Consider the following 13192-nt stretch of genomic DNA (forward strand, 5'->3'; position numbering starts at 1 on the left):
TCTCTCTTATAGAAGAATCTCTCTTTTAGAGACTCTCTCTCCTCTCACTCTCATACATCTTCCTCCTCAAGACTATGTTATTATTTATTTATTTTCTCTTTGTATTAATAATTTCTCGCATAATTCTAGATCTAACTTGAGTATCAAAAAATTTCCACTGGGGCATTTTTGATAGACTCCGATCATCTATTATATTTTATAGGTCCCTTTTTCAAAATAAGTATAGAGGGACCTATACGAAACGGATTAATAACTAACCCATCGAATTGAGTCATTGTTCAATTATCCGTATCTAGAGACCCATCAAAAAACTCTACCATAATTTTAATATACATAACATATTTTGATGGATTAAGAGTAGACACTCGAGTGTGAAACGAATTTCATGCGAGTCTTAATATTTTTTATTTATTTATAATCAATGTAAGTAAGAATTTTTCTATGCACAACATCCTTCTACCTGACATTTAGTTAGTAATTCTCTTAAACTTGTTCGGTATTTAAAGTATTTTAATTAAAATGATTAATGGCATGTAAATATCCAAATCTTGAAAAAAAATAAAAAATTTGAATACAACTCTTGTTTATTATTTAATTTGAAGATAAAGAATCAATGAATTGGAATTATTACTTCCTTGTGTGATTTATATAACATACAAAAACAAAAGAACAGTCCAAGAAGGAAAACTAGTTAGGCATATATATATGATCTTCAAATTTTGACGAAGGAAAAATCAGTGTTATTTGGCTCATCTTTGTTTCCTTGATGATCTTGATTTCTTGATTCATTCCTACGGTGGGTGGATCCCTCAGTCTCCGACAGATCCGAGAAGTCAGTATCAGATCGACAAGATCTTGGAGAATTAAGGACACTTTCAATGTCTGTTTGACTAGACCTGTGCTTGTGGCCATGAAGCAAATGTATAGGCGATGAACCTTGTGCTGGTGTGGTTTCACCACTTTTGAACCCTGGAGAACTACCTTCTGCTCCTGCTTTTCTTGACTTCTTTCTCTCCTTTGCAGCTTTCTGCCATTTTCTAAGAGCTTTTGCTGTTTGTTCCTCAAAGATTGCTCGCTTCATGTGCGAACCCATCTGCATATACATGAGAAAAAAAAAATTAAGCAAGTTTGTTTTGAACTAAAACAATATATCTGATAACCTGCAAGAATTGAGATTGAATGTTACACCCTAGACTTGCACAAGCATTCAATTGACACTCCCAAGCATAGGAATCGACCCCAATAGTACTGGGTTCATCATCCTATTTCAAGTACTGTCCATCCAGTTGGTTGCAAATATTAGCAAACTGAAATTTCAAAGCCCAGTGCATCGTCTGTATATTAGCATGTTGACACAAGCACAACACTCAAATGCCATGCCTACACTTTGCACTGGCATCCATTTGACACGCCTAGGTATTGGGAACAACCACCATATTATCTTCTCCGATTGCCACCAACGAGCCCGGGATGTGGTGTGTGGGGAAGTTTTTTAAAACTTCCAACCAAGTGGATGAGGGGCTAATACTAATAATAACAAAACAACATATTTGATAAGTACTCACTTGTGTCACCAAGGAATAGAGAGGAAAGGTTATGTAGCTACATACGAACTGAAGGGCCACTCCAAGGAAAACCCTCACCAAAATAGCTGCCAGGTTTTCGTGGAAACAAGATTTCAACCCAAATTCATACTGTATATATAACATTTCAAGTTTCAGTTTTATTACATGAATTGGATATAAAGCAAAAGAACATAATGAAATGATCTAAATTACTTACCCATGTCCATAAGAAAAATGCCATTTGAAAAGCGTTCTGTGAAGTTGGTGATCAATTACGAAGCATTATTAGTTTGATATTCTTGGAAAATATAGAGTTAACGAAGTTGAGAAAATTAATGTTCACCTGGAACAATGTGTAATGAAGCAAGAACAGAATCCACTGAGGTCTATTAAACCAGAAATACTTGTTGTTAGGCTCAACAACAGGAGCTCCTCTGACAACTGTGGCTCTTGCTTGGATTTCTTGTGCCATCTCCATTATAACAAGTTCAAGTTTAGTTCCCACCAAGAGAAGAATCTGCACAAGGACATGTGAAGAACTTAAGGAATAAATCCATGTGTCGAGTCTTAATCTGATTAGCTGTGGAACTATAAAGGTCTTACAATGAGTGGCACTACTGTCAACCAGGTAAGTGTGTACCATTCTGCAGAATAAACATACTGAAAATTAAAAAAAAAAAACTTTACTTTAATGGGATCCATATGAAAATATAAATAGAAATCTATAAAAATGTGAAAGAAATTACTGTAGACATTAAGCAGCAAAAAGACAATGGCAAAAATCCATAGTGGGATGCTGCAAAAATCAGAACACAGGGTCAGCAACACTGTTTACTTTAAACATTATTAAAATTTTCAAAATCTACTAATTAATCCTTCTATTTATAAAAAGTCTAATAATTAGTATCGAGCGTAATTTAAACTTTTTCACAATATTTAACGGCTAAATTTAACTGATAGACTAATTAATAGTTTTTTTAAAATATCAAAAATATTTTAATATAACTTTTAGGATCAAGAGACTAATTAATGAATTTCTCTACATTACAGAGACTAAATAATAAAATTTCTTGCCTAAAATCATTGCATTAAGGATTGGGAGAGAGACCTAATACCCACGACCACTTTGAAGTCATCTTCCATGCATCTTTTGATGTATTTGTGGAAGTCAAATTTGCTATTAGAAGCAAAATGTGCCTGAAGTAAATAGTTAACAAATTAAGGAGAAGAAGACAAGTGATTAAACAAATAAAAGGGTATAATTCAAAAAAAAAAAAAAAAACTAAAGGGTACAAAATTATAAATACATCGAACTTACATTAATAAACCCGTTTCGCATAGTTAAGTAATCAACCTTCGTTACTGAACCAAAGAATTGCCTAAAGAATGCAACCTGCCAAATACATTTGACCATTTTATGAAAGCCACCTTTAACAACTTTCAACTAATAATTTGGAAATATATGGTCGTCCCAATAGCCATGGTCGGCCAGGATTCCGTTTCAGATTCAGGTTTGGGCAATTTTGGTTCGATCTAATTTTAATTAAATTTGGAAATATATTTAACAAGGCCTGATGAGAGAGAAAAGAATAACCACGAAACTCACAATCCATCTGATCCCAGGAGCTGTGGAGATGCCAGAGTGACGCTTCACAAAGGAAGTTTGATGGGCCAATCTAAACCTTGCAGGATCTGAAAAGTTTAGCAGAAAAGCTCATGAGATCTAAAACAAAACTGTAAAGAAGAGAACCAGCTGCAATCCACCATAGAGAATCACCGTTTGTGAACTGATACTCCAAGGATGAGGTTTCTAATTCCCAAGCCTTCAGTTTCTTCATCTGACCATCAAACCAAACCGAACCAAATCCAATTCCAATCCGATTAAATCAGGGTGTGGTTGATTTTGTTTAAGACAGGAAATTAATCAAAGTTAAGAAAGTTACCTTTGCCTGTGCCAGAGCTATAGTGATGACACTGTACAAGATATGAAAGACTGCAAGAACAAATATAAATATATGCAATTGATGCACTCCTGTTTGCGAGATCAATGGAATTTTACCCTACAGATTTTCAAACCAAAAACAAACACAGGACGTCAACCCCATAATTTCAAACTCCGTCCATTACACATTCAAGATGTGAATTACAATCCGTAGTGTTTAGCATTAACTGAATGATGAAAAATTATAATCACCTTTTTGCCGCAATAATCGTCACCACCTGCAGCCGCTGCCAACACTCGGTGCCATACTACATCTCCAGCGAACGAAAGTAACTTTCTCCGATCATCATCTCCATAATCACCACCACCACCGCCACCTTTACCTTTACCTTTGTGGCCTTCCTCCTCGTAGATAGATTTGCATGGGAGCATTCTCTCTCCATATTTGGCAGGGACGCATATTTTTGCAATATACTTTGTTCCCACAGTAAGTAGTAGAGATATGAACCCTAATAGCATCAGCTCTGGAAATTTGGAGCCACATTCATTTTCAATAATAACCTATGATTATTTAACCGTAAACTAATCGAAAACTTAAACAAATGAACAAACTGACCAGCTTTTATCTTCTCCAGAGCTTCAGTCATAGCCTTGTTATGTCGTTTTTGAAACCACTATATAAGCAAAAAATGAAGTTAAGACCTAAAACGACAGAACACTTTTCATAGTTAAAGAGATTACTACCTTTCCTAATGAATGAATTCCATGCTCTATCAGAATTGAAATTATTACAAAAACTGCACAGACAACAGCCAAAGCCCATGTTGGTGTGTCCTGCAGAGACCTGTCTCCAGGAGCAGCGGCAGCCATGGTTAAGGGTCGGAAGCAGAATCTTCTCAACACTTTGTAAGCAAAAATGGGTATGAATCAAACTTGTATAATTCCTAGGTTGATGAAAGAGACATTAATAATTATGCATTGTTTAAAATAAAATTACGTTTTAGAACCTCCCATATGCTGTAAACTTGTCATATACTTGGGTGTTGTCTTTTGTAACAAGAACCCTTTCTTACATTGTACCTGGTTGAACTTAATTAACAATGCAGAATTAAGCCGGCATGTCGGAGCTAAAACAGAGGATGTTATAAATCAACATATGCCGGCTTAATTATATGTATTTAAGATTTGGCTAAGTGGCTTAGAAGACATCGAGGCAAATAACTCCATTCTGTTCCTTTTGGTCTAAACCACCAACAGCTTTTGACCAGATTTTTTTATGTTTTAATCTAAAATCGTCAGCCTAAAATTTTACTCCGTTATTAATTAGTGTATTTGAGTTAATCTGAAATAAAATAAAATAATCCTATAAAATTTAATTTTAAATGCATTTGAGTGAATCTGAAAAGTGTCAGATTTTTTTCTCCAATTTTCAATTTCCGTTTTAAAAAAAAATTTATAGTTCATTTATATATATTTTTTAATTTATCAAAATATCTCTTTATAAAAAATATTTGTTGCCAAACAAATGAAAGCTTAATAATCTTTCACTATAAATTTTATCATATAATTAAATTTAATAAAATTAATTCATTTGTAGAATCTGAAAATATTTGAATCGATGCGATAGAAGACACCATTAAAATTATTTGGGAAAAAAATAATTTTATTACAATAAATTAGTTTGGAAAATTCTAATTATAAAGAAAGTAAAATATATTCATAATTGTTACATAATTATAAAATAAAACCAAATATTATAACACATTATTTTTAGTATCATCATTAAATTATATATTTTTTATTTAAAACATAAAATTGAATTTTCTTCCTTTTTATAATCCAAATATAAGACAATAGATAAATTAAATCATTTATCAATTATTTAAAATTTATTTGTGAGTTATTTTAAATTCAATTTAATTATAATTTAATTTAATTTATTTTTTAGAAAAATCATTTATTTTAGAATTATTTTTTATTAAAATTCAAATTAAAATCAAGACAACGCTAATATAAATAAATTAAAATTAAAGTATATTGATTAAATAAGTCAAATTTAAATTTAATAATATTCAGATTAATTTTGGTGTCAAAACTCAAATTTAGCTGGAAATGATTTTAATAAACCAACACCAAAGTTTTCAAAAACTCAAATTTAGCTGGAAATGATTTTAATAAACAAACACCAAAATTTTCAAAACTCTATTATCGTTTGTTTACTGGATTGGATTGGATTGGATTCAAAAGAAAAATCCATACGGACCTTACAACTTCTACAAAACCTAATAAGGGGCCGGTCCGGGCCTGAGGGTCAGCGGCCCATGAACACTCGTCGGAGTTGCTGTAAAATCCGAGGGTCGAAAACACAGATTGAAACTGAAGCTTAGATACTATCGATCCTTCACCTAATTTAATTTATAGTTTCATCGACCCACTCTCCAATTTTCCCACTACACCACACTCACCACCGACGATAACAATGACAGCTATCTCAAATTCTTTGGTTTTAACGAGAAATCCTGCGGTTCAGCTCTCAACTGGTACTGCTCTTCCTCTTCTTCTTCTTTTTTTTTTTTTTTTTCTTAGTTGATCTATTTCTACTTCATGGGTAACATCTGGGTTCACAATAGCTTTAATTTCTTAGTTGTCTTGCTAGATTCAGATGACTATAAGTACTTGCTTTTGGAAGATGTTATTAGCATGTTGAGTGAGAGAAGAAGCAATTTTTAACACCATTTGTTTGGTACGAGTATTGTCTATGCTGATTCATGAACTCCGTCAACTTGTAGGGCGCTTGCATTGAGTTTGACTTTTGGGTTGTTTGCCAAAGCTAAAGATATTGCATGTGACTTAGCCCCATGAATCTAAGAACTGCTCTTTACTTTTGATTTTTAAGTAATCATTGAATGCTTAGCTTCTTGAAAAATAATAGAATTCGAGTATAAGTCCCAAATATGGTCCAATCTTTGTTTGGAAATGTTATCCTGGGATATTTGCCTGTTGGGTCATCTTTTTGGTTCCAATTTAATGGATAGAAACTTGGATCTTAAATCAGTAGCTACAAGTACCTTCCCCTTGAAAATTTTAAGGCCTATTGTCTGCACTAAATCATCAAATTATCCAGGCATTCATTTAGATAAACTAAATGTAAAACTTGTATCACCCAAAATCTCGTGACACTGAGGGTAAGAGACTGTACTGGATGTTATGTAATATTGCTCTTCTGAATTAGAAATAATGGAGCTATGCATCCTCATTGCTGTTATAGACATGTAGCCGTGTTTCACTATGTGAAACCAGAAACTGAGATTTCTTTGGAATGTAATAGCACTTTGCTATCTAAATCATTGCTGGGGAATAAATTTCTTCCAGCATTTGTGAATTTTCTGTCCTTGCAATTCAATATTCAGTGTATAACTGATTGCATATAAGTTCAAGGCTTGGTGCATCACTGCTCTTGACAAGTTCGTGCATGTTTAAGTTTTGTATTGTAAATTTAATATACTCTTTAATTCTTTTGCTAGGACCACTGGAAAAATGTCTCCAGAGTTCCACACCCACCAAGTTGTCATTCAGCTTGAATTGTCCTGGAAAAGTGCAACTTACTACCTCCAAAAGGGCACTTACAGTAAAGGCTGTAAATAGGTACCATTGCTTTTGCTTCTTTATGATGCCAATACACCATTAACATAACCTGCAAGATACTGAGATGGTTTTTCATTGGTGGAAAGCAGGGGAATGGAAAAGAAAAAAGAAATGAAAATTTATTATCTTGCTCTTGATTATGTTGTTGAATGACAATTTTCAGATTTTCACCGTTCTTTTATGCATTTTTACAAATCAAATTTTGAATTCATAACTGGTGTCTGCTTTATCCACCTGAAAACAAGTGAGCTTGACATTGCTGAAATGTATATGGTGTTCTACTTCTCACATAACTAAATGCATCCAAAATTGATAAGTGAACAAATGAACAGGTTTTTGGTGGAGACAAATAGTATAAATTTGACCAGAGTAACTGAGATTCCATTAGATGGTTCACTATGTTCTCTGAATACACCAGTGTGCATTTTAAATTTCTAGTAATGTGTTTCCTAATCTGCTTTTCTTTTTTCTTTATTTTCTTTTACAGTGATGGTGGAAGGCCAAGCAATGCAGGTATCTTTGTTGGTGGCTTTGTTTTGGGAGGACTTATAGTTGGTGCCCTTGGATGTGTATATGCACCTCAGGTTTAATTGATTTGCCTATAACTGTCTTGTGTTGTAATGATTTATGATTATGTGCAGCATTTTGTCATCCCTCAGCATTGTTCTATCATCAATTGTTTGATAATGGGTTATAAGATAGCTCTGTCGTTAAGATAACTCATACAAACAATTTTCTACTTTTATATATAGTTAGTCATAAATGTACTGTTAGCACTTAGCAACCCCAAAATACTGTTAGAACTCATTTTTAATAGCTAATGAATCTTGTTGCTCATCTAATACAGATTAGCAAGGCACTAGCTGGCACTGACCGAAAAGCTCTTATGAGGAAGCTCCCTAAATTCATCTATGATGAAGAAAAGGCTTTGGAGGTGAGTTTTGCTTTGTTCATAATCAGTTATTTGCATTTTGATGTAGAGAAGCAGCCTACACTCCTAGGTGCTTTTAAAAAGTTATTACAGGGAGCCTTGCTGAATTCTGATTTTGTTCTTGGTTGCTATCCCATTTCTCAAGTCATTTCTTGCTCTATCGAAGTATTAGTTTGATCATTGTCTTGAGGCAGATTAAATGTTTGAAAGTTTCTTCATTGCTGCTTGTGTTTGCTTTTTAGAAGCCATTAAGCCAATGCTTAACTGATCCCACCACGGGCACATGATAATGCTTACCGTTATGTGCCTGAGTGTCGTATTTTGCGACACCTCTGTTTCTGATGATAGGCAATACTTGGATTTATTTGATTGCAGAGAACCCGAAAGATATTAACTGAGAAGATTGCACAACTGAACTCCGCTATTGATAGTGTTTCTTCTCAGCTTCGATCAGAAGAAGATGCCCCAAATGGATCGACAGTGAACTCTGATGAAATTGAAGCTGCTATATGAGATAGGCAGTGTACGTGTTGCTGGATACTCGTTCTCGCCCACATGGAATTTCATGGCAAGAAATAATAGCTGAACTGATTTGTGATATCTTCTTCTTCTTAGTGAGCAGTGGGTTGTTTCCTCAATTGTGTGGTGTTGTTGCTGCTTTGAGCTGGTTTAATTTTAATAATATTGCTTAATATACAAGTTAAGTTTTATTTGATGTTCTATTGTTGTCTTTTTATTCTTATGTGGATTTAAATATATCTATTACAATTGAAATAATGTCTTTAATGTATATATAGGTAGTGATATTGGCACTCCCTTTAGCTTCTAATTTCTAAAACCAATTATGAAATTAATTTCTTTAAATCAATTCTCAAGTTCATTACTAATAATGCTAGATATTTTTACAGCCTTAAATTTTCTTCTTCTTTTTTATTATTGCAGAACATGAAATGACACGTGGCATTCATAAATTGGTAACTTAAAAAATAAAAATACATATGCAATCATGAACTAAGAAAAAATAATGTAAAAAAACCTCTTCCACTATGTCTCAACTACCTTCCTTTCCCCAACCCAAAATTTATTGTATATATTAAATGAGGAAATTGAGGAATTAATTTTAACTAAAATGTAAAATGCTTTTAATTAATTTAGAAATTGAATGGTACTTAATGAATTGTTTATGATTATTATATTAATTTATAAGGAATAAGTAATAATTTTTTTCTATTATCAATATGATTATTATATTAATTTAAATTCCCTAGAGTCAAGAAACGTAATTTTAAAATGAAAAAAAAAAAAAAAAAACCATTGAATTGACATTGATATTCTCCATTTTTGAGTGCCCTCCACCATTCACTACGATTTGCCCGTCTGCCAGAAAAATTTATTTTATGGACATATATGTTGTAAGGCAGTTCCCATTCTCATAGTACCAAGAAAATACAAAAGCAGTGAAATTCTGTGGTTCTCTTATCTCATATACAAAGCATTGATGGCCTCAAGCATCACCTTATCCCACATATCTTCATGCATGATTCTCACCACTCATTGGTCTTTAAGTTACTTGCAACCATAATTTAAATTTCAAGAACAATATTTGCAAAGTCAAAATGTAAAAAAAACTGGAAAAAAACGAGCTGAACTCTATATATATAGCAAGGAAACTGTTCTCTTAGCTTTAGTTGCAGCAATGGCCACCCACGCAGCTCTAGCTCCTTCAAGAATCCCAGCCAGCACAAGGCTCCCCTCCAAGACCACCCACTCCTTCCCCACTCAATGCACCTCTAAGGTCTCTTTTTATCTCATTCTTTATATGTTAGCAGCTGATAAGCTGCAGTGGAATTTTCTAACTTAGCTACCATGACTTTGCAGAGACTGGAAGTGGCTGAGTTTTCTGGGCTTCGAGCCAGTTCTTGTGTGCCCTACGCCAAGAATGCTAGTGACGTATCCTTCTTTGATCTGGTGGCTGCTCAAATGACTCCCAAGGTTTTGTAAACTATAGCTGCATGCTCCTTTTATTTTCTTGGTTCGGCATCAATTTTGCTAGTAGTGTTTAGTATTTTGCCTGACACTAGTATTTAGCGGTTGAAAGAATAAATTATGAACTAACCACTGTAGAACAGCTATCCATTAACAGCTATTATAATGATTAATATTGCCGAACATGGCCTATAACTATTGTTTGTGATGTAGCAAAGAGCCATGAAGGTTCACCAAATGAATTGAATATCATTTTTTTCCAAACTTATACCAATACAATTTCTTTGGGCTTCTCTCTTCTCTCAAGTAAATAACAAAATAAAAGGATCTCTTATATTGACATAAAGACATATCTGATGACTAATAAAGACATATCATAAGTTTATAGATAATTTTCGGCTTAGAAATTTTATAGATTAAGTCTTTTTGGGCTAAATGATTTATTTGGAAATTACTTGAAAAATCAGGTTGCAGCATCAACTCCTGCTAGAGCAGAAACAGTAGCCAAACTGAAGGTGGCAATCAATGGATTTGGACGCATTGGCAGGAACTTCCTGAGATGCTGGCACGGCCGCAAGGACTCTCCTCTTGATGTAATCGTTGTCAACGATAGTGGTGGTGTCAGGAACGTAAGGAACCAATGATGTATTCTGAGTTGTCTACATTTTGAAGAGTTAAATAACAAACTAATTACACTTATTTACAGGCTTCCCACTTGCTGAAATATGATTCCATGCTAGGAACTTTCAAAGCAGATGTTAAAATCGTTGATGATACCTCCATTAGTGTTGATGGCAAACCCATCAAGGTTGTCTCCAACAGAGACCCTCTTAAGCTTCCCTGGGCTGAGCTTGGAATAGACATTGTCATCGAGGTATAGCGATGCTTTTGATTATCTTTCTTTCTTTCTTTCATTCTTTGGATGTTTGGAAGATGATATGGCCATGTTTGTGATTGAAAATATGCAGGGAACAGGAGTTTTTGTGGATGGCCCTGGTGCTGGGAAACATATTCAAGCTGGTGCCAAGAAAGTCATTATCACTGCTCCAGCAAAAGGAGCTGAGATTCCGACATATGTTGTTGGTGTTAATGAAAAGGATTACGACCATGAGGTTTCCAACATTGTAAGGTTGGTGTCTTAAAAGAAAGGTTAAATTTTCTTGCTAAAATCAGCGGCCTTGAAGGTTAACAAGTAGTTATTTCTTGTCTGCAGCAATGCTTCTTGTACCACAAATTGTCTGGCTCCTTTTGTGAAGGTCATAGATGAGGAATTTGGTATGAATCTCCTCAAAGGAAATAGAATTCAGATGCATACGAAAGACTCGTTCATGTAATCACAAATTGCGTTATTTAATTTGCAGGTATTGTAAAGGGAACAATGACAACCACTCACTCCTATACTGGAGATCAGGTATGTTGCTGCCAGAACACAAAATGTCTCCACTCTGCTACCACGGCCTATTTCAGAATAATCGAATCGTAAACATGATTTTTTTCGATCTGCACCAAGTGGTGTTTCCACCCGTTTACACAGATAGGACTAATTCATGCTAGAGTTAGTGGTTCCAGAAGCCCCCGGCTACGAGGGGGGTAAAGCTTTGCTTCCCTGAGGTTTTGAACCGGCACTAACACCAAAGGTTTAATTGCATTGTACAGAGGCTCTTGGATGCTTCACACCGTGACTTGAGGAGAGCCAGGGCTGCAGCATTGAACATTGTCCCAACAAGCACTGGTGCAGCCAAGGCTGTGTCTCTGGTGCTGCCTCAGCTCAAAGGAAAGCTCAATGGCATAGCGCTCCGTGTCCCAACACCTAACGTATCGGTTGTAGACCTTGTTGTGAATATTGAGAAGAAGGGTATTACAGCAGAAGATGTGAATTCAGCCTTCAGAAAGGCAGCAGAAGGGCCACTGAAGGGCATATTGGATGTGTGTGATGTTCCACTTGTATCAGTTGACTTCAGGTGCTCAGATGTTTCCTCCACCATTGACTCTTCATTGACCATGGTCATGGGAGACGACATGGTCAAGGTGGTAGCCTGGTACGACAATGAATGGGGATACAGGTACAGAATCCGAACAATTCCAGTATCAATAAGTTAAAACTCATTGTTAAATGTATTGTGGATTTTGATTTTCAGCCAAAGGGTTGTAGATTTGGCTCATTTAGTAGCCAGCAAGTGGCCAGGAGCGGCTCCAGGAGGAAGTGGAGATCCATTGGAAGACTACTGCAAGACAAACCCAGCAGATGAGGAATGCAAAGTTTATGAAGCTTAGATGATGATTACAATTCTTTGTTTTTTGTTGATTTTAATCTGATTGAGACTCAGGTTTCCAATCAATGCTTGAAATAATCAAAGCTTTATTATCTTGTAAAGCCAGCTGAGATTGAGAAGAGAAGATTACATATTGTCAAACAGTGATGTTAATGCTGTTGTTGGATGCTTATATATTTCATCCTTAGTTTCATAACTCATTGTTTAGCTCACACTCCCAAATTGAAAGCAAAATTTATTTATAAATTTCTTTAAATGAAAACCAATTTTAGCCTTAAATTGGATTAATCAATTTTATCCAACTTAAAAATATTTGATATTTTAATTTTAATTTTAAATTAAATTAATTGAATTTTAATTTCAATTTTAATCCGTCCATTACCCCTAATATATTCACCAAATACAAAATTATAAAAAAATAAATTTAATAGTTTTTAAATAATATATTTACACCAACAAATATGTAAGATTAATTAAAATATATGAATTTAGATTCAAATTTTATTTAATAAGTATCAAATTTGTTTTCATATAAATTCAAACTCTTCCCATTAGTTTGTAATGATTTATTTTACAGGAAAAAGTTATAAATAATTTTTTATAAAATCATATAAATTTGCATTCATTTTAAAATAATTTTTTAAAATTAAAAAAAAATTGAGTTCTTACCTTACAAACAGAAAAATTAATTAAATACAAAATTTTTTATTTTAGATAATTGATAATTTTAACTTTTAAATTTCAATTTTTTAGGTTCTCTTAAAAATAAATTATTTATAAACTATTTGACACCAAATAGCGTGCAAAACACCAGATCTTAACGTGTAATTACTGTATTGGTAGATTCACC

The 13192-nt window shown here is 33.9% G+C and overlaps 3 protein-coding genes across 3 annotated transcripts; 2 read left to right on the forward strand and 1 right to left on the reverse strand.

Moving 5' to 3' along the window:
- Positions 1-583: 583 nt before the first annotated feature.
- On the reverse strand, positions 584-4518 carry LOC110615647 (MLO protein homolog 1). The gene is made up of 14 exons (XM_021757638.2): positions 4252-4518; positions 4124-4181; positions 3760-4031; positions 3509-3625; positions 3343-3403; positions 3172-3257; positions 2884-2958; positions 2674-2762; positions 2312-2361; positions 2169-2209; positions 1909-2082; positions 1783-1818; positions 1566-1694; positions 584-1093 (listed from the first exon to the last, which is right to left on the reverse strand). Exons 1-14 carry the CDS (start codon positions 4375-4377, stop codon positions 713-715), a joined length of 1695 nt encoding a protein of 564 aa, XP_021613330.1. The 5' UTR covers positions 4378-4518; the 3' UTR covers positions 584-712.
- A 1293-nt stretch (positions 4519-5811) lies between these two features.
- Positions 5812-8803, forward strand: LOC110615649. The gene is made up of 5 exons (XM_021757642.2): positions 5812-6047; positions 7032-7152; positions 7640-7736; positions 8000-8086; positions 8459-8803. Exons 1-5 carry the CDS (start codon positions 5987-5989, stop codon positions 8594-8596), a joined length of 504 nt encoding a protein of 167 aa, XP_021613334.1. The 5' UTR covers positions 5812-5986; the 3' UTR covers positions 8597-8803.
- Positions 8804-9593: 790 nt separating this feature from the next.
- Positions 9594-12538, forward strand: LOC110615648 (glyceraldehyde-3-phosphate dehydrogenase B, chloroplastic). Its single transcript, XM_021757641.2, has 9 exons — positions 9594-9878; positions 9962-10075; positions 10537-10698; positions 10776-10943; positions 11038-11198; positions 11283-11344; positions 11431-11480; positions 11726-12132; positions 12208-12538. The coding sequence occupies exons 1-9, from the start codon at positions 9780-9782 to the stop codon at positions 12341-12343; spliced, it is 1359 nt and encodes a 452-aa protein (XP_021613333.1). The 5' UTR covers positions 9594-9779; the 3' UTR covers positions 12344-12538.
- The last annotated feature ends 654 nt before the right edge of the window (positions 12539-13192 follow it).

This window comes from Manihot esculenta, chromosome 5 (assembly GCF_001659605.2).
Source record: "Manihot esculenta cultivar AM560-2 chromosome 5, M.esculenta_v8, whole genome shotgun sequence".
NCBI classification, from domain to species: Eukaryota; Viridiplantae; Streptophyta; class Magnoliopsida; order Malpighiales; family Euphorbiaceae; genus Manihot; species Manihot esculenta.

Excerpts from the sequence above, each read along its gene's own strand:
- LOC110615647 (XM_021757638.2), bottom strand. The coding sequence starts at position 4,377 with ATGGCTGCCGCTGCTCCTGGAGACAGGTCTCTGCAGGACACACCAACA. Across the intron at positions 4,032-4,123 it reads TCTGGAGAAGATAAAAGCTG|AGCTGATGCTATTAGGGTTC; the intron begins GTCAGTTTGTTC and ends CCAAATTTCCAG. Across the intron at positions 2,210-2,311 it reads TTTGCTGCTTAATGTCTACA|AATGGTACACACTTACCTGG; the intron begins GTAATTTCTTTC and ends TTTATTCTGCAG.
- LOC110615649 (XM_021757642.2), top strand. The coding sequence starts at position 5,987 with ATGACAGCTATCTCAAATTCTTTGGTTTTAACGAGAAATCCTGCGGTT. Across the intron at positions 6,048-7,031 it reads TGCGGTTCAGCTCTCAACTG|GACCACTGGAAAAATGTCTC; the intron begins GTACTGCTCTTC and ends TTCTTTTGCTAG. Across the intron at positions 8,087-8,458 it reads ATGAAGAAAAGGCTTTGGAG|AGAACCCGAAAGATATTAAC; the intron begins GTGAGTTTTGCT and ends ATTTGATTGCAG.
- LOC110615648 (XM_021757641.2), top strand. The coding sequence starts at position 9,780 with ATGGCCACCCACGCAGCTCTAGCTCCTTCAAGAATCCCAGCCAGCACA. Across the intron at positions 11,345-11,430 it reads GGTCATAGATGAGGAATTTG|GTATTGTAAAGGGAACAATG; the intron begins GTATGAATCTCC and ends TTTAATTTGCAG. Across the intron at positions 11,481-11,725 it reads ACTCCTATACTGGAGATCAG|AGGCTCTTGGATGCTTCACA; the intron begins GTATGTTGCTGC and ends TGCATTGTACAG.